The sequence below is a fragment of the Bombina bombina genome, chromosome 1, assembly GCF_027579735.1.
Source record: "Bombina bombina isolate aBomBom1 chromosome 1, aBomBom1.pri, whole genome shotgun sequence".
NCBI lineage: Eukaryota > Metazoa > Chordata > Amphibia > Anura > Bombinatoridae > Bombina > Bombina bombina.
In genome coordinates this window covers 341676750-341704592 of record NC_069499.1, presented here as the reverse complement: position 1 = coordinate 341704592, position 27843 = coordinate 341676750, and the positions used below count along the sequence as shown (strand labels likewise).

Sequence of the window (27843 nt, the reverse complement as noted above, 5' to 3'; positions counted from 1 at the left end):
TTCATGGGGACTTAGGAGCTGGCTTTGGGTTTCTATAAGGCTTGGATATATTCCAAAGTGAAGAAGGTTTCCAAACTGATACCGCTCCTGAGGATGAAGGATCAGGCTTTTGTTCCTTGTTGTGATGAAAGGAACCAAAACAATTATTAGACCTAAATTTACCTCAGATTTTTTATCCTGTGGTAAAAAAGTTCCCTTCCTTCCAGTAACAGTTGAGATAAAAGAATCCAACTGAGAACCAAACAATTTATTACCCTGGAAAGAAAGGGATAGCAAAGTTGACTTAGAAGACATATCAGCATTCCAAGTTTTAAGCCATAAAGCTCTTCTAGCTAAAATAGTTAGAGACATATACCTGACATCAATTCTAATGATATCAAAGATGGCATCACAAATAAAATAATTAGCATGTTATAGAATAATAATGCTATGAGAATTATGATCTGTTACTTGTTGCGCTAAAGCTTCTAACGAAAAAGTTGAAGCTGCAGCAACATCCGCTAAAAATATAGCAGGAGTAGAGACAGCCCCATTAACCTTAGGGATTTTGTCCCAAACTCTAATCTGTCAGATGGCACAGGATATAATTGCTTAAAACGTTTTAAAAGGAGTAAATGAATTACCCAAATTATTCCATTCCCTGGAAATTACTTCAGAAATAGCATCAGGGACAGGAAACACTTCTGGAATAACTACAGGAGATTTAAAAACCTTATTTAAACGTTTAGTTTTAGTATCAAGAGGACCAGAATCCTCTATTTCTAATGCAATTAATACTTCTTTAAATAAAGAACGAATAAATTCCATCTTGAACAAATACAAAGATTTATCAGCATCAACCTCTGAGACAGAAACCTCTGAACTAGAAGAACCAATATCAGTATCAGAATGATGATGTTCATTTAAAAATTCATCTGAAAAAAGAGAAATTTTAAAAGACTTTTATGTATACTAGAAGGAGAAATAACAGACATAGCCTTCTTAATGGATTTAGAAACAAAATCTCTTATGTTATCAGGAACACTCTGAGTATTAGATGTTGACGGAACAGCAACAGGTAATGTAACAGTACTAAAGGAAATTTTATCTGCATTAACAAGTTTGTCATAACATTTAATACAAACAACAGCTGAAGGAACAGATACCAAAAGTGATACACTTAGCTTTGGTAGCTCCAGCACCGGGCAGCGATTTTCCTGAAGTATCTTCTGACTCAGTTGCAACGTGGAACATCTTGCGATATGTAATAGAAAAAACAACATATAAAGCAAAATCGATCAAATTCCTTAAATGACAGTTTCAGGAATGGGAAAAAAATGCCAGTGAACAAGCTTCTAGCAACCAGAAGCAATACATAATGAGACTTAAATAATGTGGAGACAAAAGTGACGCCCATATTTTTTTAGCGCCAAATAAGACGCCCACATTATTTGGCACCTAAATGCTTTTGGCGCCAAAAATGACGCCACATCCGGAACGCCGACACTTTTGACGCAAAAGAACATCAAAAAATGACGCAACTTCCGGCGACACGTATGACGCCGGAAACAGAAAAAAAATTTGCGCCAAAAAAGTCTGCGCCAAGAATGACGCAATAAAATGAAGCATTTTCAGCCCCCGCGAGCCTAACAGCCCACAGGAAAAAAGTCAAATTTTTTAAGGTAAGAAAAAATGATTGATTCAAATGCATTATCCCAAATATGAAACTGACTGTCTGAAAATAAGGAATGTTGAACATCCTGAGTCAAGGCAAATAAATGTTTGAATACATATATTTAGAACTTTATATAAAAGTGCCCAACCATAGCTTAGAGTGTCACAGAAAATAAGATTTACTTACCCCAGGACACTCATCTACATGTTTGTAGAAAGCCAAACCAGTACTGAAACGAGAATCAGCAGAGGTAATGGTATATATAAGAGTATATCGTAGATCTGAAAAGGGAGGTAAGAGATGAATCTCTACGACCGATAACAGAGAACCTATGAAATAGACCCCGTAGAAGGAGATCATTGCATTCAAATAGGCAATACTCTCCTCACATCCCTCTGACATTCACTGCACGCTGAGAGGAAAACCGGGCTCCAACCTGCTGCGGAGCGCATATCAACGTAGAATCTAGCACAAACTTACTTCACCACCTCCATAGGAGGCAAAGTTTGTAAAACTGATTTGTGGGTATGGTGAGGGGTGTATTTATAGGCATTTTAAGGTTTGGGAAACTTTGCCCCTCCTGGTAGGAATGTATATCCCATACGTCACTAGCTCATGGACTCTTGCTAATTACATGAAAGAAATTACCTGTACACTAACACTTATTAATCTTGTATTTGACAAACCAGATTCTTATAATAGTGTAGTAACACTTTATTGTTAAATAACCCCATTAGTGATTGATAAGCACAGAATCATCCATATAACGATATGTACAATGGGGAAATTTCAATGAAATAGACCTATATTGATGGAAATGGTACTCATACTCTCATAAAAATAACATATAGTGAAATATCTGATATTTACTTGGTTTCAACAGGACAGTGTGATACAAACTGATCACTGTATCACATTTGAGAGGAACTTTTGTGTACCGAGTACCTATCGGACACAATTTTAATATTGTTTGTTTCTTTTTTATTTATTGGTGGAAATCTCCACTCCTTTTCTTTAATGACTATTGATATAAAAGTTAAGTTTTAATTAATACACAACACACCACACAATTAATATAGCAATGGTTTTTGCCCTTTCAAGTGTGCCCAATATGCTTCACTTTCTCTGTCCCTCTTCTTTGTAATAAGTATATATTATTTGGCATAAGGCACTACCTACTGGAAACACCCAGGTTTGATTTCTATAGGTTTAAGGGCTAAAAACCCACCATCCCCCCCTCTCTCCCTAGAGGCTATAGGGAACTCATAATCACATATGATTAGGAGCCAGACCATTTCTGGAGCCCTATATCGCAGCAGTTTTGTAAAAATATTATACATTTGCAAGAGCACTAGAGGGCAGCACTATCTCCTGCCGTGTAATACTCCAGATGCCTACCTAGGTATCTCTTCAACACAGAATATCATTGGAACGAAGCAAATTTGATAATAGAAGTAAATTAGAAACTTTGGTAAAATCTGTCTGACAATAGAAAATGTTTGATTTTTTACCCCTTTAAGAAAGCCTTTATTCAAAATATGGTACAAAGCAGTGATGCACTACCTTTAACACAATAGTTCCTTTGCATAAATATACGTTTTTGTTTTTTATTTTGCTATTTTTAATTACAGCAAGGCAGGAAATGACAAATGTAGTCATGCATAGATTTAGAATGGTGTACAAGTTTGGGAGTGACATAAATAGAAAAAGGATGCTTGCCAGTAAAGGTGCACATGACATTGCCTCTAGATTACTTATCTAAGAAAGCATCAATTCCTACCTCATCTAATTATTCATAATAAATCTGGAACTGGAAACATGCTCTGGTAGCTTTTACAAAGAAATAAACAATTTGTTGGTGTTCTAGTAAAGTGACATTCACAATTGTTGCACCTTATTTTACACTTTAGCCAATTTTAAAGTACCTACTTTTTAAATACAAAATGAACGCAATAGCCCATTTTCAGAAGCATGCATATGTCTTCTTCCCAAAAGATAGGGATATCAAATGCAAAAAAGCCTGACATGCAATTGTTTTTGCATTAAAGGGACAGTCAAACTTAAACTTTCATGATTCAGATAGGGCATGCAATTTTAAACAAATTTCCAATTTACTTTTATAATCAAATTTGCTTTGTTCTCTTGGTATTCTTTGTTGAAAGCTAAACTTTGGTAGGCTCATATGCTAATTTCTAAGCTCTTGAAGATCGCCTCTTATCTCAGTGCACTTTGACAGTTTTTCGCAGCTAGATAGTGTTAGTTCATGTGTGCCAAATAGATAACATTGTGCTCACTCCCTTAGAATTATTTATGAGTCAACACTGATTGGCTAACATGCAAGTCTGTCAAAAGAACTGAAATAAGAGGGCAGTCTGCAGAGTATTAGATACAAGGTAATCACAGAGGTAAAAAGTATATTAATGTAACAGTGCTGTTTATGCAAAACTGGTGAACGGGTAATAAAGGGATTATTTATCTTTTAAAACAAATATTCTAGAGTACACTGTCCCTTTAATGATTTTACGGTATCTGAAAAAAGCACTGGAATGTCATTTTAAAAGATACTACCATCTAGCTATCATTTAACTTCCATTACACATCCATGTTTTAATTGTAATAAATAACTTGACAGAATGTGCTGTTCCACACGTGAAATGACTACAACCCTAAATAATAAAATAATTACATGTATTGCACACTTGCACATTATGCATTTATTGTATTTATATGGATCATGCCAGTGATCTTAGCATATACAAATATTTTATAACATAAATGATAATGATAGTGTTACTGGTGTATTTTTTATCATTGATAGATTTTAAAGATCTGACTTAAGAACATTCACAGAACCAGCCAAATAATTACTGACCACACAATAAATACATAGGTTGGTTTTGCTTATATGCTCCCAAGAAATAGAAACTGTTGCATTTAGGGAGGGCATAAACTCATTTTCTTACACTAGTGAAAATATAAAGGGACATTGTACTCTAAAGTGTGCGTCTCTTTGGTCATAAGGGCCTACATGTACCGAGGTACAGAAATAATCAATGACTAATAATGAAGCCCTTTATGACCATACAGATGCACACTTCTTGTCACAGGAGAGTGGCTACCATCGGATGGATGTTATCTCCCTGTGAGGACAAGGCACACACACAGCACAATGGGATCACTTTGAGATATTTATAAGTGGTTGCACTCGGATAGATCAGTGAGGTCTGAGTCTGATCCTGGACACTGTGTATTACAGCCTGGTAGCTCTGGCAAGTGTCAAGTAAAGGGCCATTCCGGGTGGATTGGTAAGCTCCGAGTCTGTTCCCGAAGTTAAGGTACTCAACAGTTGTTTTCTGCATATGTATCTGAATCTCACTACATGTTGTTATCATATATGTTATAAGTTTTATCATATATGCTTTAACAATTGTATACCTGGAACATATACATTAAGGGACTGCCTGGAAGCTTTATATTAACAGAGAGGTAGAGATTTCTTTTTCGTTTCCAATTTGGATTACAAATAGCTGTTTGACTGGAATTACAGATGATATTATTTTGCATAATCTATAAGATGGAAATGACTTATTGGATATGACTATCCGGCTGTTTTGGAACATTCATATAGAATATTTGTTATGCTTATGTATATTATCTAGACAATGATTTATTTATTGGTGTTTGATGTATCTTTGGGAATTTAATATTGAAAGTAAAAGGTTTGTGCTTATTTGTTCTTTCTTGTTTCGTGCACTGTGATTTTTGTACATGAGTGATGTTTACCACTTGTCTGATGGACTTTGTGTTGTGCGGTATAAAAAAAACCCACATATATATATAAAATTTGCAAAAAAATTAAAAATCTACACTGATATGTTCTTTAAATTGAAAGAAAAATTTTAAAAAATGACCAGCCTCAAAATATTTCTGTCACTGTAAGCAAATTGCTACACAAGATGTTTCATGCAAGAAGAAACACCAAACAGCAATACAGTACCTTGTTAAATGAAGTTGTTGCACATTTAAAAGAAGGCCAAAGTACATTAACTTAATATCTTGAAAATGCGGGAATGAAAAAAAAAAAAAACATTTAAAGAACGTGACTGACAGTTTTTGTAGATGTTGCAGTTGAGATTTCCATTTTCTCGCATTTCCTGCAAATCTTGTCTGCTATTAAATATATACATATGTATGTAAATTATAGGACTACCCTCTAACAATGGACTATACAAGATAGATGAAAAGAGGTTTGACCACACAAAATAGGGGTGTTTGCCATTTCACCGTGTATGGCACATGCACAAAATAATAGCTTTATTCCAAATTGCCTTAGAATACTCACAAATATACTGAAAAGGTCAGTTTTGCATTTTATCATGTACCTTTAGTGATGAATTCTATGGCCTCTATTTAACAAAGTCTGCCGGACCTAATCGGACAGTGCGGATCAGGTACGTCAGACCTCGCTGAATGCGGAGAGCAATACGCTCTCCGTATTCAGCATTGCACCAGCAGCTCACAAGAGCTGCTGGTGCAACGCCGCCCCCTGCAGACTCGCAGCCAATGGGCCACCAGCAGGGAGGTGTCAATCAACCCGATCGTACTCGATCCGGTTGATTTCCGGCGATGTCTGTCCGCCTGCTCAAAGCAGGCTGACAGGTTATGGAGCAGCGGTCTTTGTGACAGCTGCTTCATAACTGCTGTTTCTGGCGAGTCTGAAGGCTCGCCAGAAACACGTGCCCAGAAGCTCACTACGGAGCTTGTTAAATGGGCGCATATAAGTGAAACGTGGTGTTGAAAATATGTATTGAGAAAATATATTGCGATCACCAAGAACAGGACTGTTAAGTATAGTGTGTTTTTCAGTGACCCAGTATGGGGCCAGATTATGAATGGAGTGCTAACAGTTAAGCGCAATAAGGGGTTTATCGTGGGTGTTTACTCTTGTCGGGTTTACCGCTGGTATTACAAGTTGAAAGTAAACACAATCGCTTGAGCGCAATCGTGATTTACGCTTGAATGTCATCAGAGCTCTGGTTAACTGTCTTGCAAAACAAAAAGGTTTCACAAAACTAGTCAAAAATACATTACAAAGTACAGTTACTGCAAAGGTCTCCAATGCACTTATACATATGTCTATATATGTGTACATATGTATTTATGTGTTTGTATGTGTATACATGTCTATCAATACATACAGTATATACACATAGAAATACATAAATACATATGTACACACATATAAACACATATATATATATATATATATATATATATACATACATATACATCTTTAGTTTAGAGTTTAGACTTATGTATATGTTTAGACTTATGTATATGTATGTATATATATGTTAACGCCCTTTGTCTGCCTTTTTATTCTGAGACCTCATATCTTTGAGCCCTTATAACTTTTGTGTGTATATATATATAAATTTTTAATAAAGGTTTTAACTATGTATTTACTGTAAATATTTAACATTCCAAAGTTCTACACATAGCAGAATATGTTCAAAGTATTTTTAAATAGATATTCCTATATATTTCTGTATATATATATACCTATATATAATCAGCTATTTATATATAGGTATAGATATAAATTGTGAAAAATATAGATATACAGATATATATAGAAATATTTATTTATGAATAAATAGAACATATTCTTCTATGTGAAGAACATTGGAATGTGCAATATTCATATTTTCAGGTTGGGTTATTGCACATGAGAATATGTGATACTGTTTGAGTAGGGAGTTAGGTTTTCTTTCCACTTCTCTTGCTCTATTGACATCTATGAGGGAATATGTGAACGCGCACGCGATATACTAATTTCGGCTTTTTGCAATCTTTGGGTTAGTGCGTGAGTGAAAACAGTTTACTTTCAACTCATAATACGAGCGCAAGAAGCTTACTTCTAGCATAGTTAACACTTGAGCGGGAGCGTTAAATAGCGCTCCACTTGTAATCTGGCCCAAGGTGTTTTAGTTAAAAAAAAACAATAGAAAAAACATAATTTATGTAAGAACTTACCTGATAAATTCATTTATTTCATAGTGGCAAGAGTCCATGAGCTAGTGACTTATGGGATATACATTCCTACCTGGAGGGGGCAAAGTTTTCCAAACCTCAAAATGCCTATAAATACACCTCCCACGTCACTCACTTCAGTTTAACGTATAGTCAAGAAGTGAGGTTTAAAAAAGGAGTAAAAAGCATAGAAAAAAGAGGAACTTGAAAAAATAATGTGCTTTATACAAAAAATCATAAATACAAAAAAGGGTGGGTCTCATGGACTCTTGCCACTATGAAAGAAATTAATTTATCAGGTAAGTTCTTACATACATTATGTTTTTTTCATGTAATTTGCAAGAGTCCATGAGCTAGTGACGTATGGGATATAATACCCAAGATGTGAAAGTCCACAAGTCACTAGAGAGGGAGGGATAAAATAAAGACAGCTAAATCCGCTGAAAAATTTAATCCAAAAAAATAAGTAAGTTTTTCTTAAAAATGCCAGAAAAAACTCAAATCAAAAAGGCATTAGAATCAAACTGAGACAACTGCCTGAAGAACCTTTCTACCAAAGGCTGCTTCCGAGGAAGCAAAAACATAAAAATGGTCAAATTTAGTAAAAGTATGCAAAGAAAACCAAGTTGCTACTTTGCAAATTTGATCAACTGAAGCTTCATTCTTAAAAGCCCAAGAAGTGGCAAATGATCTAGTAGAATGAGCTGTAATTCCCTGAGGTGGAGACTGCCCCTCCTCCAAATAAGCTTTATGAATCAAAAGTTTCAACCAAGATGCCAAAGAAATGACAGAGGCTTTCTGACCTTTCCTGGAGTCAGAAAAAATAACAAATAGAATTGAAGTCTTTCTGAAATCTTTAGTAGCCTCAATATAATATTTCAAAGCCCTTACCACATCCAAAGAATGTAAAGACCTTTCAAGAGTATTCTTAGGATTAGGACATAAAGAAGGAACAACAATGTACCTATTGTTAGAATTCACAACTTAAGGCAAAAATGTAAATGATGTCAGCAAAACAGCTTTATTCTGATGGAAAATCAGATAAGGAGACTCACAAGCAGAGAATTCGGAAACTCTTCTAGCAGAAGAGATAGCAAAAAGAAATAACATTTTCCAAGAAAGTAGTTTAATATCCAAAGAATGCATAGGCTCAAAAGGAGGAGCCTGCAATTTTTGCAAAACCAAATTGAGACTCCAAGGAGGAGAAATAGATTTAATAACAGGTTTAATTCAATAAAAGCCTGAACAAAACAGTGAATATCAGGATGTTTAGCAATCTTTCTATGAAATAAGACAGAAAGAGCAGAAATGTATTTGGAAACAAACCCCTACCCAAAACCCTAGGAATTCGGAAAGAATGCCAAGAATAATTATGAGTCGAACACCATGAAATATAGGTTTTCCAAAGACAATGATAAATTTTCCTGGAAACAGACTTACGAGCCTGTATCAAAGTGCTAATCACTGAGTCAGAAAACCCTGTACAACTAAGTACTAAGCATTCAATTTCCATGCCATCAAATTAAGAGATTTGAGATCCTGATGGAAAAAACGGCCCTTGAGACAGAAGGTCTGGCTTTAAAGGAACTGGCCAAGGTTGGCAACTGGACATCCTGATAAAGTTCGTATACCAAAACCTGAGAGGCCATCAGAAACACATAAGATTGTTCCACTATGATCTTGGAGATTACCTTTGGAAGAAGAACCAGAGGCGGAAAAATGTAAGCAAGTTGGTAAGACCAAGGAACTACTAGAGCATCTACCATCTCCACCTGAGGATCCTTGGACCTGGAAAGGTATCTTGGGAGCTTCTTGTTCAGACATGAGGCCATCAGATCTATTTTTGGGGGACCCCACATCTGTACCAATTGAAAAAACACATCCGGATGAAGAGACCACTGTAAAGTCTGTCAACTGAGATAATCTGCTTCCCAATTGTCTACTCCTGGGATATGAATCACAGAAATTTGACAAGAGTTGGATTCCGCCCAAGAAAGTATCAGAGATACTTCTTTCATTGCTGAAGGACTGCGAGTCCCCCCTTGACGATTGACATACGCCACTGTAGTGATATTGTCTGTCTGGAATTGATTAAAAAGTTCTCTCTTCAATAGAGGCCAAGCCTCAAGAGCTCTGAAAATAGCACAGAGATCTAAAATATTGATTGGTAACCTCGCCTTCTGAGGTTCCCAAACCCCTTGTGCTGTCAGAGACCCCCAGACCACTCCCCAACCTGTAAGTCTTGCATCAGTTGTCATCACAGTCCAGGAAGGACAAACAAAGGAGGCCCCTTGAACAATAAGGTGATGGTCTAACCACCAATGTTGGGACTTAAGTATATCAACTGTGTTATCTGAGTATTATCCCTGCACCATTGGTGCAACATGCTAAGCTGAAGAGGTCTCATATGAAAATGAGCAAAGAGGATCGCGTCCGATGCTGCAATCATGAAACCTAAAACTTCCATGTACATAGCCACTGAAGGCTTAGACAAGCTAACACTAACGTCATTCATCTCTTTTCTGTCAAAGAAAGACTCATGGACACTGAATCTATCTGAAAACCTAAAAAGTTGACCCTTGTCTGAGGAATCAAAAAACTCTTTTGTAAATTGATCCTCCAATCATGTTTTTGAAGAAACGAAACAAGTTGATTCGTGTGAGATTCTGCTAAAGGAAAAGATTGAGCTAGTACCAAGATATTGTCCAAATAAGGAAACACCACAATACCCTGCTCTCTGATTACAGATAGAAGGGCACTGAGAACCTTTGAAACAATTCTCGGAGCTGTCGCTAGGGCAAAAAGAAGAGCAAGAAATTGGTAGTGCTTGTCTAAAAAAGAGAATCTCAGAAACTGATAGTGGTCTGGATGAATCGGAATGTGAAGATAAGCGTCCTGTAAGTCGATTGTGGACATGAAATGACCTTGCTGTACAAAAGGCAGAATAGTCCTTATAGTCACCATCTTGAAAGTTGGGACTCTTACAAAACAATTTAAAGTTTTCAGATCCAGAATTGGTCTGAATAAATCTTCCTTCTTTGGGACAATGAACAGGTTTGAATAAAAACCCAAACCCTGTTCCTGTAGAGGAACTGGAACAATCAACCCTGAAAGCTCTAGGTCTGAAACACACTTTAGAAAAGCCGAGCCTTCACAAGGTTTGTTGGAACATGGGAAAGAATCTTCCCATGGGAAGTCGAATTCTGAAAACTATTTGATACCCCTGAGAAACAATATCCTGAATCCACAGAATCTGGCCAAATGTCTTAAAATAATTTAAATCTGCCCCCCACCAGTTGAACTGGTTTGAGGGCCGCACCTTCATGCAGTCTTAGGGGCTATATTTGGTTTCTTATAAGCTTGGATTTATTCTAATTCGTGGAAGGTCTCCAATTGGAACCAGAGTCCTTAGGGGAAGATGTGGTTTTCTGTTCTTTAGTCTGACAAAAGGAACAAAACTGATAGGGAGCTTTAAATTTACCCTTAGATTTCTTATCTTGGGGCAGAAAAACTCCCTTACCCCCAGTGATATTGGAGATAATAGAATGTAATTGAGAACAAAATAAATAATTACCTTGAAAAGATAATGATAGTAATCTAGATTTAGACACCATATCTGCATTCCATGATTTAAGGCATAAAGCTCTTCTAGATAGAATAGCTAAATACATACCGCTAGATTTAGAGTTTTGTCTGTAAAAAGCTGCGTAGCTAACGCTGCTTTTTTCCCCAACGCACCCTTCCAACAACGCTGGTATTTAGAGTTGTCTGAGGGGCTGCGTTAGGCTCAAAAAAGGTGGCGCTCCACTTCAACCCTCAATACCAGCGTTAAGCTGGAAAAACGTGCTCGTGCACGATATCCCCATAGGAAACAATGGGGCTGAGCTGGCTTAAAAAAAAACCTAACACCTGCAAAAAAGCAGCGTTCAGCTCCTAACGCAGTCCCATTGTTTCCTATGGGGAAACACTTTCTAAATCTGCACCTAACACCCTAACATGAACCCCGAGTCTAAACACCCCTAACCTTACACTTATTAACCCCTAATCTGCTGCCCCCGCTATCGCTCACCCCTGCATATTATTATTAACCCCTAATCTGCCGTTCCGGACACTGCTGCAACCTACATTATCCCTATGAACCCCTAATCTGCTGCCCCCTATATTATATTTATTAACCCCTAATCTGCCCCCCAAACATCGCCGCTACCAAACTACACTTATTAACCCCTAATCTGCCGACCAGACCTCGCCACCACTGTAATAAATGTATTAACACCTAAATCGCCGCACTCCCGCCTCGCAAACACTAGAATAAATAGTATTAACCCCTAATCTGCCCTCCCTAACATCGCCGCCACCTATCTACAATAATTAACCCCTAATCTCCCGCCCGCACCGTTGCCGCCACTATATTATAATAAATTTATTGACCCCTAAACCTAACTCTAACCCTAACACCCCCCTAACATAAATATAATTTAAATTAAACAAAATAATATTCCTAACATTAACTAAATTAATCCTATTTAAAACGAAATACTTACCTATCAAATAAACCCTAATATAGCTACAATATAAATAATAATTACATTGTAGCTATTTTAGGATTTATATTTATTTTACAGGCAACTTTGTATTTATTTTAACTAGTTACAATAGCTATTAAATAGTTAATAACTATTTAATAGCTACCTAGTTAAAATAAGTACAAAATTACCTGTAAAATAAATCCTAACCTAAGTTACAATTAAACCTAACACTACACTATCAATAAATTAATTAAATAAATTACCTACAATTAGCTAAATTAAAATACAATAAAATAAACTATTCTATAATACAAAAAACCCACTAAATTAAAAAAAATAAAAAAGAATTACAAGAAGTTTAAGCTAATTACACCTAAGCTAAGCCCCCTAATAAAATAATAAAGCCCCCCAAAATAAAAAAGTAACCAGCTCTTTTACCAGCCCTTAAAAGGTTTTTTTGCGGGGCATTGCCCCAAAGTAATCAGCTCTTTTGCATGAAAATAAAAATACAATACCCCCCCAACATTACAACCCACCACCCACATACCCTACTCTAACCCACTCAAACCCCCCTTAAAAAACCTATCACTAACCCCCTGAAGATCTCCCTACCTTGAGTCGTCTTCACCCAGCCGAGCCGAATTCTTCATCCAAGCGGAGCAAGAAGATGTCCTCCATCCAGTAGAAGTCTTAATCCAAGCGGCAAAGAAGAGGTCCTCCATCCAGGCGAAGTCTTGATCCAAGCAGCAAAGAAGAGGTCTTCCATCCAGGCGATGTCTTCTTCCAAGCGGCATCTTCTATCTTCTTTCTTCCGGATCCATCGTCATCCCGCCAACGCGGAACATCCTCCTTCACAGACGGACTAACGACGAATGAAGGTTCCTTTAAGGGACGTCATCCAAGATGGCGTCCCTTCAATTCCGATTGGCTGAAAGAATTCTATAAGCCAATCGGAATTAAGGTAGAAAAAATCTGATTGACTGATGCAATCAGCCAATCAGATTGAAGTTCAATCCGATTGGCTGATCCAATCAGCCAATCGTATTGAACTCGCATTCTATTGGCTGTTCCGATCAGCCAATGGAATGCAAGTTCAATACGATTGGCTGATTGCATCAGCCAATCAGATTTTTTCTACCTTAATTCCGATTGGCTGATAGAATTCTAGCAGCCAATCGGAATTGAAGGGACGCCATCTTGGATGACGTCCCTTAAAGGAACCTTCATTCGTCGTTAGTCCGTCGGGGAAGGAGGATGTTCCGCATCGGCGGGATTAAGATGGATCCGGAAGAAAGAAGATAGAAGATGCTGCTTGGAAGAAGACATCACCCGGATGGAGACCTCTTCTTTGCCGCTTGGATCAAGACTTTGCCCGGATGGAGGACATCTTCTTTGCCGCTTGGATTAAGACTTCTACCGGATGGAGGACATCTTCTTGCTCCGCTTGGATGAAGAATTCGGATCGGCTGGGTGAAGACGACCCAAGGTAGGGAGATCTTCAGGGGGTTAGTGATAGTTTTTTTTAAGGGGGTTTGGGTGGGTTAGAGTAGGGGTATGTGGGTGGTGGGTTGTAATGTTGGGGGGTGTATTGTATTTTTATTTTCATGCAAAAGAGCTGATTACTTTGGGGCAATGCCCCGCAAAAAGCCCTTTTAAGGTAAAGGCTGGTAAAAGAGCTGGTTACTTTGGTAGTTTAGAATAGGGTAGGGCATTTTTTTATTTTGGGGGCTTTTTTATTTTATTAGGGGGCTTAGATTAGGTGTAATTAGTTTAAACTTCTTGTAATTCTTTTTTATTTTTTGTAATTTAGTGGGGGGTTTTATTATAGAATAGTTTATTTTATTGTATTTTAATTTAGCTAATTGTAGGTAATTTATTTAATTAATTTATTGATAGTGTAGTGTTAGGTTTAATTGTAACTTAGGTTAGGATTTATTTTACAGGTAATTTTGTACTTATTTTAACTAGGTAGCTATTAAATAGTTATTAACTATTTAATAGCTGTTGTAACTAGTTAAAATAAATACAAAGTTGCCTGTAAAATAAATATAAATCCTAAAATAGCTACAATGTAATTATTATTTATATTGTAGCTATATTAGGGTTTATTTGATAGGTAAGTATTTAGTTTTAAATAGGATTAATTTAATTAATGTTAGGAATATTATTTTGTTTAATTTAAATTATATTTATGTTAGGGGGGTGTTAGGGTTAGGGTTAGAGTTAGGTTTAGGGGTTAATAACTTTTATTATAGTAGCGGCGACGGTGCGGGCGGGAGATTAGGGATTAATAATTGTAGGTAGGTGGCGGCGATGTTAGGGAGGACAGATTAGGGGTTAATAAGTGTAGTTAAGTAGCGGTGACGTTGGGGGGGGGCAGATTAGGGGTTAATAAATATAATATAGGGGTCGGCAGTGTTAGGGGTTCATAGGGATAATGTAAGTGGCGGCGGTGTCCGGTCGGCAGATTAGGGGTTAAATTTTTTTTTATAGTGGCGGCGATGTGCGGGGGCCTCGGTTTAGGGGTACATAGGTAGTTTTTGGGTGTTAGTGTACTTTAGAGCACAGTATTTAAGAGCTTTATATTCATGCGTTAGCCCATAAAGCTCTTAACTACTTACTTTTTTTGTCGTTAGGAGTCTTGTCGGTAGAGGGTCTAGCGCTCACTTCTCCCAAGACTCCAAATACCGGCGTTAGGCAGATCCCATTGAAAAGATAGGATACACAATTGGCGTAAGGGGATCTGCAGTAGCCTGGAATCGCAGTAGGGAAGTGAGCGTTAGACCTTTTCCTGCCTGACTCTAAATACCAGCGGGCGGTAAAAAGCAGCGTTAGGACCCCTTAACGCTGCTTTTAACGGCTAACGCAGAACTCTAAATCTAGGTGTATGATTTAATATCAATCTTAATAATATCAAATATAGCATCAGAAATGAAATGATTAGCAAGTTGAAGTAAAACAACAATATTAAACAAATCAGGATCCAATAGCTGCTCTGCTAAATTATCCAACCAAAAAGTTGAAGCTATAGCAACATCAGCTATAGAAATAGCAGGTCTAAGAATATAGCCAGTATGTAAATATGCCTTCCTAAGATAAGATTCAATCTTTCTATCTAAGGGATCTTTAAAAGAAGTACTATATTCCATAGGAATAGTAGTACGCTTGGAAAGAGTAGAAATAGCGCCATCAACTTTAGGGACTTTCTCCCAAAGCTATAAATTGGACACTGGTAAAGGATACAATTTTTTAAACCGAGAAGAAGGATTAAAAGAAGTACCAGGCTTAGACCATTCCTTAGTAATCATATTAGAGATAGCATCTGGAATTGGAAAAACTTCAGGAGTAACCTCAGAAGTTTTAAAAACAGAATTCAAATTTTTGCTATTCTTGTTATCAAGAGAACTAGATTCCTCAATACCCAAAGTAAACAATACGTCCTTTAACAAAGAACGTATATATTCCATCTTAAAAAGAAAAGATGATTTATCAATTTCAGAGTCTGAAGTAGGATCCTCTGAGTCAGAGAAAACCTCATCAGCAGACAACGCTTCAGTATTCTGTTGAGCAATACAAACTTCAGATTTATGAGAAGTAATAAGAGACCTTTTATGTTTATTAGAAGGCAGAATAGCAGTCATAGGCCCCAAGTTATCAAGGTCTGTTGGACCTGATCCGACAGTGTGGATCAGGTCCGACAGACCTCGCTGAATACGGCGAGCAATATGCTAGAGCAATGAGCTAGTGACATATGGGATATACAATCCTACCAGGAGGGGCAAAGTTTCCCAAACCTCAAAATGCCTATAAATACACCCCTCACCACACCCACAATTCAGTTTAACGAATAGCCAAGCAGTGGGGTGATAAAGAAAGGAGTAGAAAGCATCAACAAAGGAAATTTTTAAATAATTGTGCTTTATACAAAAAATCATACCCACCATAAAAAGGGTGGGCCTCATGGACTCTTGCCAATATGAAAGAAATTAATTTATCAGGTAAATTCTTACATAAATTATGTTTTCTTTCATGTAATTGGCAAGAGTCCATGAGCTAGTGACATATGGGATATCAATACCCAAGATGTGGAGTCTTCCACTCAAGAGTCACTAGAGAGGGAGGGAATAAAATAAAAACAGCCATATACCGCTGAAAAAATTAGTCCACAACACAAAAAAATAAGTTTATTTCCATTTGAAAGAAAAAAACTTAAATCAAAAGCAGAAGAATCAAACTGAAACAGCTGCCTGAAGAACCTTTCTACCAAAAACTGCTTCCGAAGAAGCAAATACATCAAAACGGTAGAATTTAGTAAATGTATGCAAAGAGGACCAAGTTGCTGCTTTGCAAATCTGCTCAACTGAAGCTTCATTCTTAAAATCCCACAAAGTGGAGACTGATCTAGTAGAATGAGCTGTAATTCTATGAGGCGGGGCTTGACCAGACTCCAAATAAGCTTGAAGAATCAAAAACTCTCACCACATCCAAAGAATGTAAGGATCTTTCCAAAGGATTCTTAGGATTAGGAGACAAGGAAGGGACAACAATTTCTCTACTAATGTTGTTAGAATTCACAATCTTAGGAAAAAATTCGAAAGAAGTCTGCAAAACCGCCTTATCCTGATGAAAAATCAGAAAAGGAGATTCACAAGAAAGAGCAGATAGCTCAGAAACTCTTCTAGCAGAAGAGATGGCCAAAAGAAACAACACTTTCCAAGAAAGTAGTTTTATGCCCAAAGAATGCATAGGCTCAAATAGAGGAGCCTGTAAAGCCTTCAGAACCAAATTAAGACTCCAATGAGGAGAAATTGATTTAATGACAGGCTTAATACGAACTAAAGCCTGTACAAAACACTGTATATCAGGAAGTATAGCAATCTTTCTGTGAAATAAAACAGAAAGAGCAGAGATTTGTCCTTTAAAGGAACTTGCAGACAAAACCTTATACAAACCATCCTGAAGAAACTGTAAAATTCTAGGAATTCTAAAAGAATGCCAAGAAAATTTATGAGAAGAACACCATGAAATGTAAGTCTTCCAAACTCTATAATAAATCTTTCTAGAGACAGATTTACGAGCTTGCAACATAGTATTAATCCCGGAGTCAGAGAAACCTCTATGACTTAGAACTAAGCTTTCAATTTCCATACTTTCAAATTTAATGATTTGAGATCCTGATGGAAAAACGGACCTTGAGATAGTAGGTCTGGCCGTAACGAAAGTGGCCAAGGCAGGCAACTGGACATCCGAACCAGATACGCATACCAAAACCTGTGTGGCCATGCTGGCGCCACCAGCAACACAAATTATTGTTCCATGATGATTTTGGAAATCACTCTTGGAAGGAGAACTAGAGGCGGGAAGATGTAAGCAGGATGATAACGCCAAAGAAGTGTCAGCGCATCCCCTGCTTCCGCCTGAACATCCCTGGACCTGGACAGGTATCTGGGAAGTTTCTTGTTTAGATGAGAGGCCATGATATCTATCTCTGCAAGACCCCACATCTGAACAAACTGAGAAAACACATCTGGATGGAGGGACCAGTCCCCTGGATGTAAAGTCTGGCGGCTGATATAATCCGCTTCCCAATTGTCTACACCTGGGATATGCACCGCAGAGATTAGACAGGAGCTGGATTCCGCCCAAACAAGTATTTGAGATACTTCTTTCTTTGGGACAAAGAATAGATTTGAATAAAACTCCAAACCTTGTTCCAGAAGAGGAACTGGCATGATTACCCCTGAAGGTCTGAAACACACTTCAGGAAAGCCTGAGCTTTTACTGGATTTTACTGGGATACGTGAGAGAAAAAATCTTCTCACAGGAGGTCTTACTCTGAATCCTATTCGATACCCTTGAGAGACAATGCTCTGAATCCTTTGATTTTGAACAGATTTTATCCAAATATCCTTGAAAAACCTTAATCTGCCCCCTACTACCAGCTGAACTGGAATGAGGGCCGCACCTTCATGCGGACTTAGGGGCTGACTTTGATGACCTGAATATAAATAGGCCTTCCTTAGATAAGATTCATGCTTCCTATCTAAAGGATCCTTAAAGGAAGTACTATCTTCCATAGGAATAGTGGTACGTTTAGCAAGAGTAGAAATAGCCCCATCAATTCTGGGGATCTTTTCCCAAAACTCTATAGATTTTGCTGGTAAAGGATACAATTTTTTAAACCTTGAAGAAGGAATAAAAGAAGTACCTGGCTTATTCCATTCCTTTAGAAATCATATCAGAAATAGCCTCAGCAATAGGAAAAACCCCTGGAGAAACCACAGGAGGTTTAAAAACAGCATTTAAACGTTTATTAGACTGAACGTCAAGAGGACTGGTTACCTCAATATCCAAAGTAATTAACACTTCTTTTAATAAAGAACGCATATACTCAATTTTAAATAAATAAGTAAATTTGTTAGTGTCAATGTCTGAGGAAGGATTTTCTGAATCAGATAGATCCTCATCAGAAGAGGATAAATTATTATGTTGTTGGTAATTTGAAATTTCATCAACTAAATTAGAAGTTTTAAAAGACCTTTTACATTTATTTGAAGGTGTAAATGCAGACAAAGCCTTCAGAATAGAATCAGAAACAAATTCTTTAAAATTTACAGGTATATCAAGCACATTAGAAGTTGAAGGAACTGCAACTGGCAATGTACTATTACTAATGGATACCCTATCTGCATGTAAAAGTTCATCATGATAACTATTACAAATGACATTCGGCGAGATAATTTCTACAATTTTACAACAAATGCACTTAGCTTTGGTTGAACCGATGTCACGCAGCAATGTTCCAGTAGAAGCTTCTAAGGCAGGATCATGTTGAGACATCTTGCAAAATGTAAGATAAAAAACAACATATAAAGCAAAATTATCTATTTCCTTATATGACAGTTTCAGGAATGGGAAAAAATGCAAATAGCACAGCCCTCTGATAGAAAAAAGCAAGAGGCAAACATCAATGGGGTATTGAAATAATAAAAAAGTTTGGCGCCAAGTATGACGCACAACGTAACTAAACTTTTTTGGGGCCAAAAAAATAACCGGAAATGACACACTTGCGTCCCTAATGACGCAACAGTGTGAAAGGTCTCGGCATCAAGTATGACGCCGGAAGTGACGAACTTGCGTCATAGACGTACTTTTCCGTGCCAAGAATGACGCAATAAAGTTTAACATTTGTCGCACCCGCGGGCCTAATACCGCCCGCAATTTGTAAGAAGTAGTCAATTGAAAAAAAGACTAAACCCCAGGTAAGAAATAAATTTCATATTTAAAAGATGTTTATATTCCCCAAATATGAAACTGACAGTCTGCAGAAGGAAATACATGAACCTGACTCATGGCACATATAAGTACAATACATATATTTAGAACTTTATATAAATGCATAAAGTGCCAAACCATAGCTGAGGTGTCTTAAGAAATAAAAAACATACTTACCAAAAGACACCCATCCACATATAGCAGATAGCCAAACCAGTACTAAAACAGTTATTAGTAGAGGTAATGGTAAATTGAGAGTATATCGTCGATCTGAAAAGGGAGGTAGGAGATGAATCTCTACGACTGATAACAGAGAAGCTATGAAATAGACCCCCGTTAGGGAAATCATTGTATTCAATAAGTGATACTCCCTTCACGTCCCTCTGACATTCGCTGTACTCTGAGAGGAATCGGGCTTCAACAATGCTGAGAAGCGCATATCAACGTAGAAATCTTAGCACAAACTTACTTCACCACCTCCATAGGAGGCAACGTTTGTAAAACTGAATTGTGGGTGTAGTGAGGGGTGTATTTATAGGCATTTTGAGGTTTGGGAAACTTTGCCCCTCCTGGTAGGATTGTATATCCCCTATGCCACTAGCTCATGGACTCTTGCCAATTACATGAAAGAAAAAGATATATACTTACCTGAAGACACCCATCCACATACAGCAGACAGCCAAACCAGTACTGAAACATATCAGCAGAGGTAATGGTAAAGGAGTATAATGTTGATCTGCAAAGAGGGGTGGCAGATGGATCCCTGCGACTGATTACAGAAAGCCTAAAGAGACATGAAACCCAAAAATGTTCTTTCATGATTCAGATAGAGAATACACTTTTAAACAACTTTCCAATTTACTTCTATTATCTAATCTGTTTTATTCTCTTGGTATCATTTGTTGAAGGAGCAGCAATGCACCAATGGTTTCTAACTGAACAAATGGATGAGCCAATCACAATCAGTATATATATGCAACCTAGGTTCTCTGCTGCTCCTGAACTTGCCTAGATAAACCTTTCAGCAAAGGATAACAAGAGAAGGAAGCAAATTAAATAATAGAAATAAATTAAAAAGTTGTTTGAAATGGTATTCTCTATATGAATCATGAAAGAAAAAAATTGGGTTTCATGTCCCTTTAGAATAGATTTCCCATAGGTGAAAACATGGCATCATTAGGCAGATACTCCCATCACATTCCTCAGACAAACACTGTACTTTGAAAGGAACTGGGCTTCAAAATGCTTAGAAGCGCCTTTCACAGAAGAAATCAAGCACAACTTGCTTCACCATCCTCCAACGAAGGCAAAGTTTGTAAAACTGAAGTATGAGTGAGGTGGGAGGTGTATTTATAAGAATTTTGAGGTTTGGGAAACATTGCCCCCTCCAGGTAGGACTGTAAATCCCATACGTCACTAGCTCATGGACTCTTGCCACTTACATGAAAGAAACAGTGATTGAAAACATGAAAAGTGTCTATTGGGGCGGAAAAGATTGATCAGTAGATCATGATTAACCCTTTGTTTAAGTGTTGTGACTTTTGAGGGTTGTAAACATCAAACAGTGTACTGATATATTAATTAAAGCCCTCAAACCTGTCTTCTCCTTCCAAGTGTGGAAAATCTCTCTAATTTATGTCATTCAATTGGTCAATTTGATAATATATACAAAGATCATTCATGCTTAAGGAAATCTGATCAATAAAATAGTATAAACATTAGAAAATGTATCTCTCTGGAAATTACTATTACGATTTTTAGTGGATTTACGTTAGTAATAGCAAACCACAAGTAGTGAGCACAGCACCTTACTTCTAGGAAATTTCCATTAAGCAGTGTGCATGTTGCCAACAGGGTCTCTGCTAACTCTCCATCCTTATAGGCGCACAAACATAGGTCTTTTTATTGAGGTGTTATATGCATATCAAAAAAAGCATGATTAAGGGCTTGTTACAGCCCGATATGTCACTGTTTTTGCTATACATATAGCACCTCTTGTCCATTTTAAAAAGTGGTACTTTTGCGACTCATGTTTATGTGTCTTTGCATCAGTGATAGTAAGGGACTGGTATTTTCATTTGCAATTTCATGCATTAAAATGAGCTATGTTTCCAAAGAAACCCTATTGCCCAATTCTCCCTTTTTTCTAGTGAGCCTAATTTTCCAGCTGAAGGTATTTTACATAACTTAATGAAAACTGTTCATGGAACAAAATTTAGCGCATATATCTCTAGGTTACCCCAACCATTAGTGATACAGCACAGAATGTGTTTGTAAAGCAATCCTTGATACTCACCTGATGTATCCCTCAATGCTGCTGTGTCCTCTAAGCTGGTCTTCAATTAAGTATGTATTGTGAGAGGAGGAGATAAAGTAGTGGCACAGTGGCTGTGTCATGTCCTGGAAGAGTTGTTCATGAGCAACATTGAAGATAGACCCTTCTGCAGAGCACAGATATGTTAGAAAGCCATCAATGCTCAGGGCATGCAGTTTCTTGGCTGTAAATAAAATAAAAAATAACCAGCACAATTAGCAGTAATTATAATAGTCATGTAATCCCCTGCATTGTTGGCTAGTTTATGGCTTTATACTATATATATATATTTAGTTTATTTAGATAATTATCAACTATGTTCCATGAAAGAAAGACAATCAGAAGTTCTAAGATTTAGATTTTTTGAGGATGGAAATCATATAAAAGGTAAAATAAAACAGATATCTTTTTTGCAGTGTAAGATGAAATATGTTTTGAATGCAAAAATATACGTATATAAATATGGGAATATTTCCCACTAAGGGACTAAGGCTACATACTAAGGACAGAACGGTCAATGATTAAGCTATCATTAGAATGTTACAAGTCAGCAAGTGTACACCAGTAGGTAGCTTAAATTGGACTTGTCACTGGAGAGTTGTGTCCCATGACACATTGAGATAGAAACAACCCTCTATTAAGTGCATATACTAGTATACCCTTTTAAAAAGTTGAGCAAAAAGTCCTCTTTGGTGTTTAAAATTAAGTAATTGAATAACAAAATACATACTTTAATTTCATTGTTGTTGGGTTGTTATTTCAAAAATATGCAAACAAAGCTATATGTTACTGTATGCTTAAGATGCCATTCTGAGCATATTTAAATAAATATATTATTCTTGATTATTTTGGATGAAAATATTTGTTTATTAAATTTGAAAAATACATGCATTTAACTCATCATTATTGTGAAGGTAAACATATATTTAAGCCTGCAAGGAAAATTAAACTAATTAAAAGCTAAACATTCTCTCCTAAATCAAGTAATTAAAACAGCAAACTGGTATTTCAGCTCTGGACTGTCATTGGGCAGGGTGAGACTGATATACTACAGGATATTTTTTCTCTGTGAAAAGGCAATGTGTGCTAAAAGAACGCACACCCTGAGTTGCAATGGAAATGAACAGGCATGGAAGTTATTCTAGCTTTTGTTATATCTCAGGAGTGCTGTTCTCTCTCTTCTGATAATATAGTTACTTGTCTGGATAACAAATAACTATAAATAATATTAATCCAACTGATTTTGTTTTTTTGTTTTCCAAAGGCTAATGGATTAAAATACGTGGTTTATGTGCTTTTAGTGTAATTTATAATTCTCATTCTATTAAGAAAATTAAATTAATGCAGCATGTTCTTGGTTGAAATACTTCTATAAAAATTGACCAGGGATACATTGGTATAAAAAGATCTATAAAAAGACATTAATTATTTTAATGGAAGTTAAATTAATTATGGTCAAAACTTGAAATCAAATGATCACATTAATGATAATGATAAAATGTGGGTCCTGTTCTTAAATTAACTGGATGATGTATTAAATAGCAACATCTTTATTTTGTCAGATTATACAAAGTTATCAAAGGTCAGGGCAGGATATAATTGCTTTGCCAACAGATTTACAAAAATTGGAAGAATGGGCTAGTCAGTGGCAGCTCTTTGAGGGTCTGAAAAAGGTTTAAATACACAATACACATAATATATGGAGCCCTTTGCAGCTCAAGGGGGTGCTACATGTGTGTTTTGAGGTGCATAGCACACCCAGCATACATGGAGCCCTTCACAGCTCAATGGGGGTGCAACATAGCACCCCCATAGAACCGATAATGGCAAATGAGATGTAATATTGTTAAATATAAGGTTCTACATTTTGGGCTAGATTACAATGGCACTGTTGCCTGCAAGCGATAAGGGGTTTATTGCGTCTCTTTGCACGTGTCAAAAGCGGTGCATGCATTATGAGTTAAAAAGTAAATGCGTTCATTTGAGTGCAATTAAATGCGCGTTGGGTTATTGTGACGTCAGAACTCTAGTTAATAAAGTATTTAAAAAAATATTGCCTTAAAAAGTTATAATGGTTCAAAGATATAAAGGCTCTTGTATTACAAAAAAAAGCAGACAAAGGGCTTTAACATAGAGATATATACATACACGTCTAAACATATATATGTGAATATATGTGTGTACATTTGTATTTCTGTATTTATATGTGTATATATGTATTTACAGACATATATATATATATCATATGTAAAAGGGGAAAGGAGCCCTTTGCAGTCTATATACATATTTAATAAAGTGTTTGTGTATTTACTGTAAATATTCCACAGTTAAATGTTCTTCACATAGGGGAATATGTTCTAAGTATTTCTAAATAGATATTCATATGTATTAGGGCTGGGCGATATGGGTAAAAAACATAATTTATGTAAGAACTTACCTGATAAATTCATTTCTTTCATATTAGCAAGAGTCCATGAGCTAGTGACGTATGGGATATACATTCCTACCAGGAGGGGCAAAGTTTCCCAAACCTCAAAATGCCTATAAATACACCCCTCACCACACCCACAAATCAGTTTAACGCATAGCCAAGAAGTGGGGTGATAAGACAAAAGTGCGAAAGCATAAAAAACAAGGAATTGGAATAATTGTGCTTTATACAAAAAAAAACATAACCACCACAAAAAAGGGTGGGCCTCATGGACTCTTGCTAATATGAAAGAAATGAATTTATCAGGTAAGTTCTTACATAAATTATGTTTTCTTTCACGTAATTAGCAAGAGTCCATGAGCTAGTGACGTATGGGATAATGAATACCCAAGATGTGGATCTTCCACGCAAGAGTCACTAGAGAGGGAGGGATAAAATAAAGATAGCCAATTCCGCTGAAAATAATCCACACCCAAAATAAAGTTTAAATCTTATAATGAAAAAAACTGAAATTATAAGCAGAAGAATCAAACTGAAACAGCTGCATGAAGTACTTTTCTACCAAAAACTGCTTCAGAAGAAGAAAACACATCAAAAATGGTAGAATTTAGTAAAAGTATGCAAAGACCAAGTTGCTGCTTTGCAAATCTGATCAACCGAAGCTTCATTCCTAAACGCCCAGGAAGTAGAAACTGACCTAGTAGAATGAGCTGTAATCCTTTGAGGCGGAGTTTTACCCGACTCGACATAAGCATGATGAATCAAAGACTTTAACCAAGACGCCAAAGAAATGGCAGAGGCCTTCTGACCTTTCCTAGAACCGGAAAAGATAACAAATAGACTAGAAGTCTTTCGGAAATTTTTAGTAGCTTCAACATAATATTTCAAAGCTCTAACTACATCCAAAGAATGCAACGATCTTTCCTTAGAATTCTTAGGATTAGGACACAATGAAGGAACCACAATTTCTCTACTAATGTTGTTAGAATTCACAACCTTAGGTAAAAATTAAAAGAAGTTCGCAACACCGCCTTATCCTGATGAAAAATCAGAAAAGGAGACTCACAAGAAAGAGCAGATAAATCAGAAACTCTTCTACCAGAAGAGATGGCCAAAAGAAACAAAACTTTCCAAGAAAGTAATTTAATGTCCAGCGAATGCATAGGTTCAAACGGAGGAGCTTGAAGAGCCCCCAGAACCAAATTCAAACTTCAAGGAGGAGAAATTGACTTAATAACAGGTTTTATACGAACCAAAGCTTGTACAAAACAATGAATATCAGGAAGACTAGCAATCTTTCTGTGAAAAAGAACAGAAAGAGCAGAGATTTGTCCTTTCAAGGAACTTGCAGACAAACCTTTATCCAAACCATCCTGAAGAAACTGTAAAATTCTAGGAATTCTAAAAGAATGCCAAGAAAAATGATGAGAAAAACACCAAGAAATGTAAATCTTCCAGACTCGATAATATATCTTCCTAGATACAGATTTACGAGCCTGTAACATAGCATTAATCAGAGAGTCAGAGAAACCTCTATGACTGAGAATCAAGCGTTCAATCTCCATACCTTCAAATTTAAGGATTTGAGATCCTGATGGAAAAAAGGACCTTGTGATAGAAGGTCTGGTCTTAACGGAAGAGTCCACGGTTGGCAAGTGGCCATCCGGACAAGATCCGCATACCAAAACCTGTGAGGCCATGCTGGAGCCACCAGCAGAACAAACGAGCACTCCTTTAGAATCTTGGAAATTACTCTTGTTAGAAGAACTAGAGGCGGAAAGATATAGGCAGTATGATACTTCCAAGGAAGTGACAATGCATCCACTGCCTCCACCTGAGGATCCCTGGATCTAGACAGATACCTGGGAAGCTTCTTGTTTAGATGAGAAGCCATCAGATCTATTTCTGGAAGTCCCCACATTTGAACAATCTGAAGAAATACCTCTGGGTGAAGAGACCATTCGCCCGGATGTAACGTTTGGCGACTGAGATAATACGCTTCCCAATTGTCTATACCTGGGACATGAACCGCAGAAATTAGACAGGAGCTGGATTCCGCCCATACCAGAATTCGAGATACTTCTTTCATAGCCAGAGGACTGTGAGTCCCTCCTTGATGATTGACATATGCCACAGTTGTGACATTGTCCGTCTGAAAACAAATGAACGACTCTCTCTTTAGAAGAGGCCATGACTGAAGAGCTCTGAAAATTGCACGGAGTTCCAAAATATTGATTGGTAATCTCACCTCCTGAGATTCCCAAACCCCTTGTGCTGTCAGAGACCCCCAAACAGCTCCCCAACCTGTCAGACTTGCATCTGTTGAAATCACAGTCCAGGTTGGAAGAACAAAAAGAAGCCCCCTGAACTAAACGATGGTGGTCTGTCCACCACGTCAGAGAGTGTCGTACAATCAGTTTCAAAGATATTAATTGAGATATCTTTGTATAATCCCTGCACCACTGGTTCAGCATACAGAGCTGAAGAAGTTGCATGTGAAAACGAGCAAAGGGGACCGCGTCCAATGCAGCAGTCATAAGACCTAGAATTTCCATGCATAAGGCTACCGAAGGGAAAGATTGAGACTGAAGGTTTCGACAAGCTGAAACCAATTTCAGACGTCTCTTGTCTGTCAGAGACAGAGTCAAGGACACTGAATCTTTCAGGAAACCTAAAAAGGTTACCCTTGTCTGAGGAATCAACAAACTTTTTTGTAAATTGATCCTCCAACCATGTTCTAGAAGAAACAACACTCATAAAAGACTGGAAAGGTTCTTTCTAGTGAAAATGACCAAAGGGAATTGAATCCAATGCTGTGGCCATAAGACCTAAAACTTCTGTGCATATATAGCAACTGAAGGAAATAATAGAGACTAAAGGTACCGACAGACGGAACCCAATAGAATTATCCCTTGTCTGATAGAGACAAAGACAGTGACACAAACTATCTGGAAACCTAAAAAAGGTTACCCTTGTTTGAGGAATCAAGAGCTTTCGAAAAAAAGATCCTCTAACTATGTCCTGAAGAGCAAGCGAATCATATGAGATTCCGCATCCTCAGAAAATAATCTGAATGAAAACAGAAAAATGAAAATATGCATTTATTGTATCTAAGGAAAACAAATAATGCTATCAATGACCATAAAAAGGCAAAATAGTTTGAATAAAACTGCAAACCCGGTTCCTAAAAAAGGAACTGGAAGAAATACCCCAGAAGATTCCAGGTCTGAGCAGCGCTTGAACCCCATGGGTGCCCAGCCATGCTTCAACAGTATCCAAAATATATAGGACAGAAACACACTTAAAGAAAGTGTTAGCCTTACTGGAATAAAATCAAAGAAATTTGGACAAAATAGAACCAAATAAATTTCAAAGAAGTCTTAACCTGCTCCTTACAAGCCAAGCTGGAATACGGCACGTGCATCGCAATATTAGGGAGCTGATTTCGAACCCCAATTAAAAACATGTTACTTGGGAAAGAACTCAGGAATTCGTTCCTTAATAAGAACCAAACTAGTATAAGCTTAAAGTTTTAGTCTTAGAACTCAATCTTGAAGCCCAGAGTAACAGTTAAGAATTGAATCCAATTATAAAACAAATAATTGAT

The 27843-nt window shown here is 37.0% G+C and overlaps 1 protein-coding gene across 1 annotated transcript in view; it reads right to left on the bottom strand.

Annotated features, from left to right (window-relative positions):
* The window catches only part of PLCD4 (phospholipase C delta 4), a 191639-nt gene that overhangs the window by 100622 nt on the left and 63174 nt on the right, over positions 1-27843 (bottom strand). Inside the window, exon 7 of the mRNA XM_053698133.1 lies at positions 21788-21989. Within this exon, the coding sequence (XP_053554108.1) occupies positions 21788-21989 (202 nt within the window). The remainder of the gene's footprint in view (positions 1-21787; positions 21990-27843) is intronic.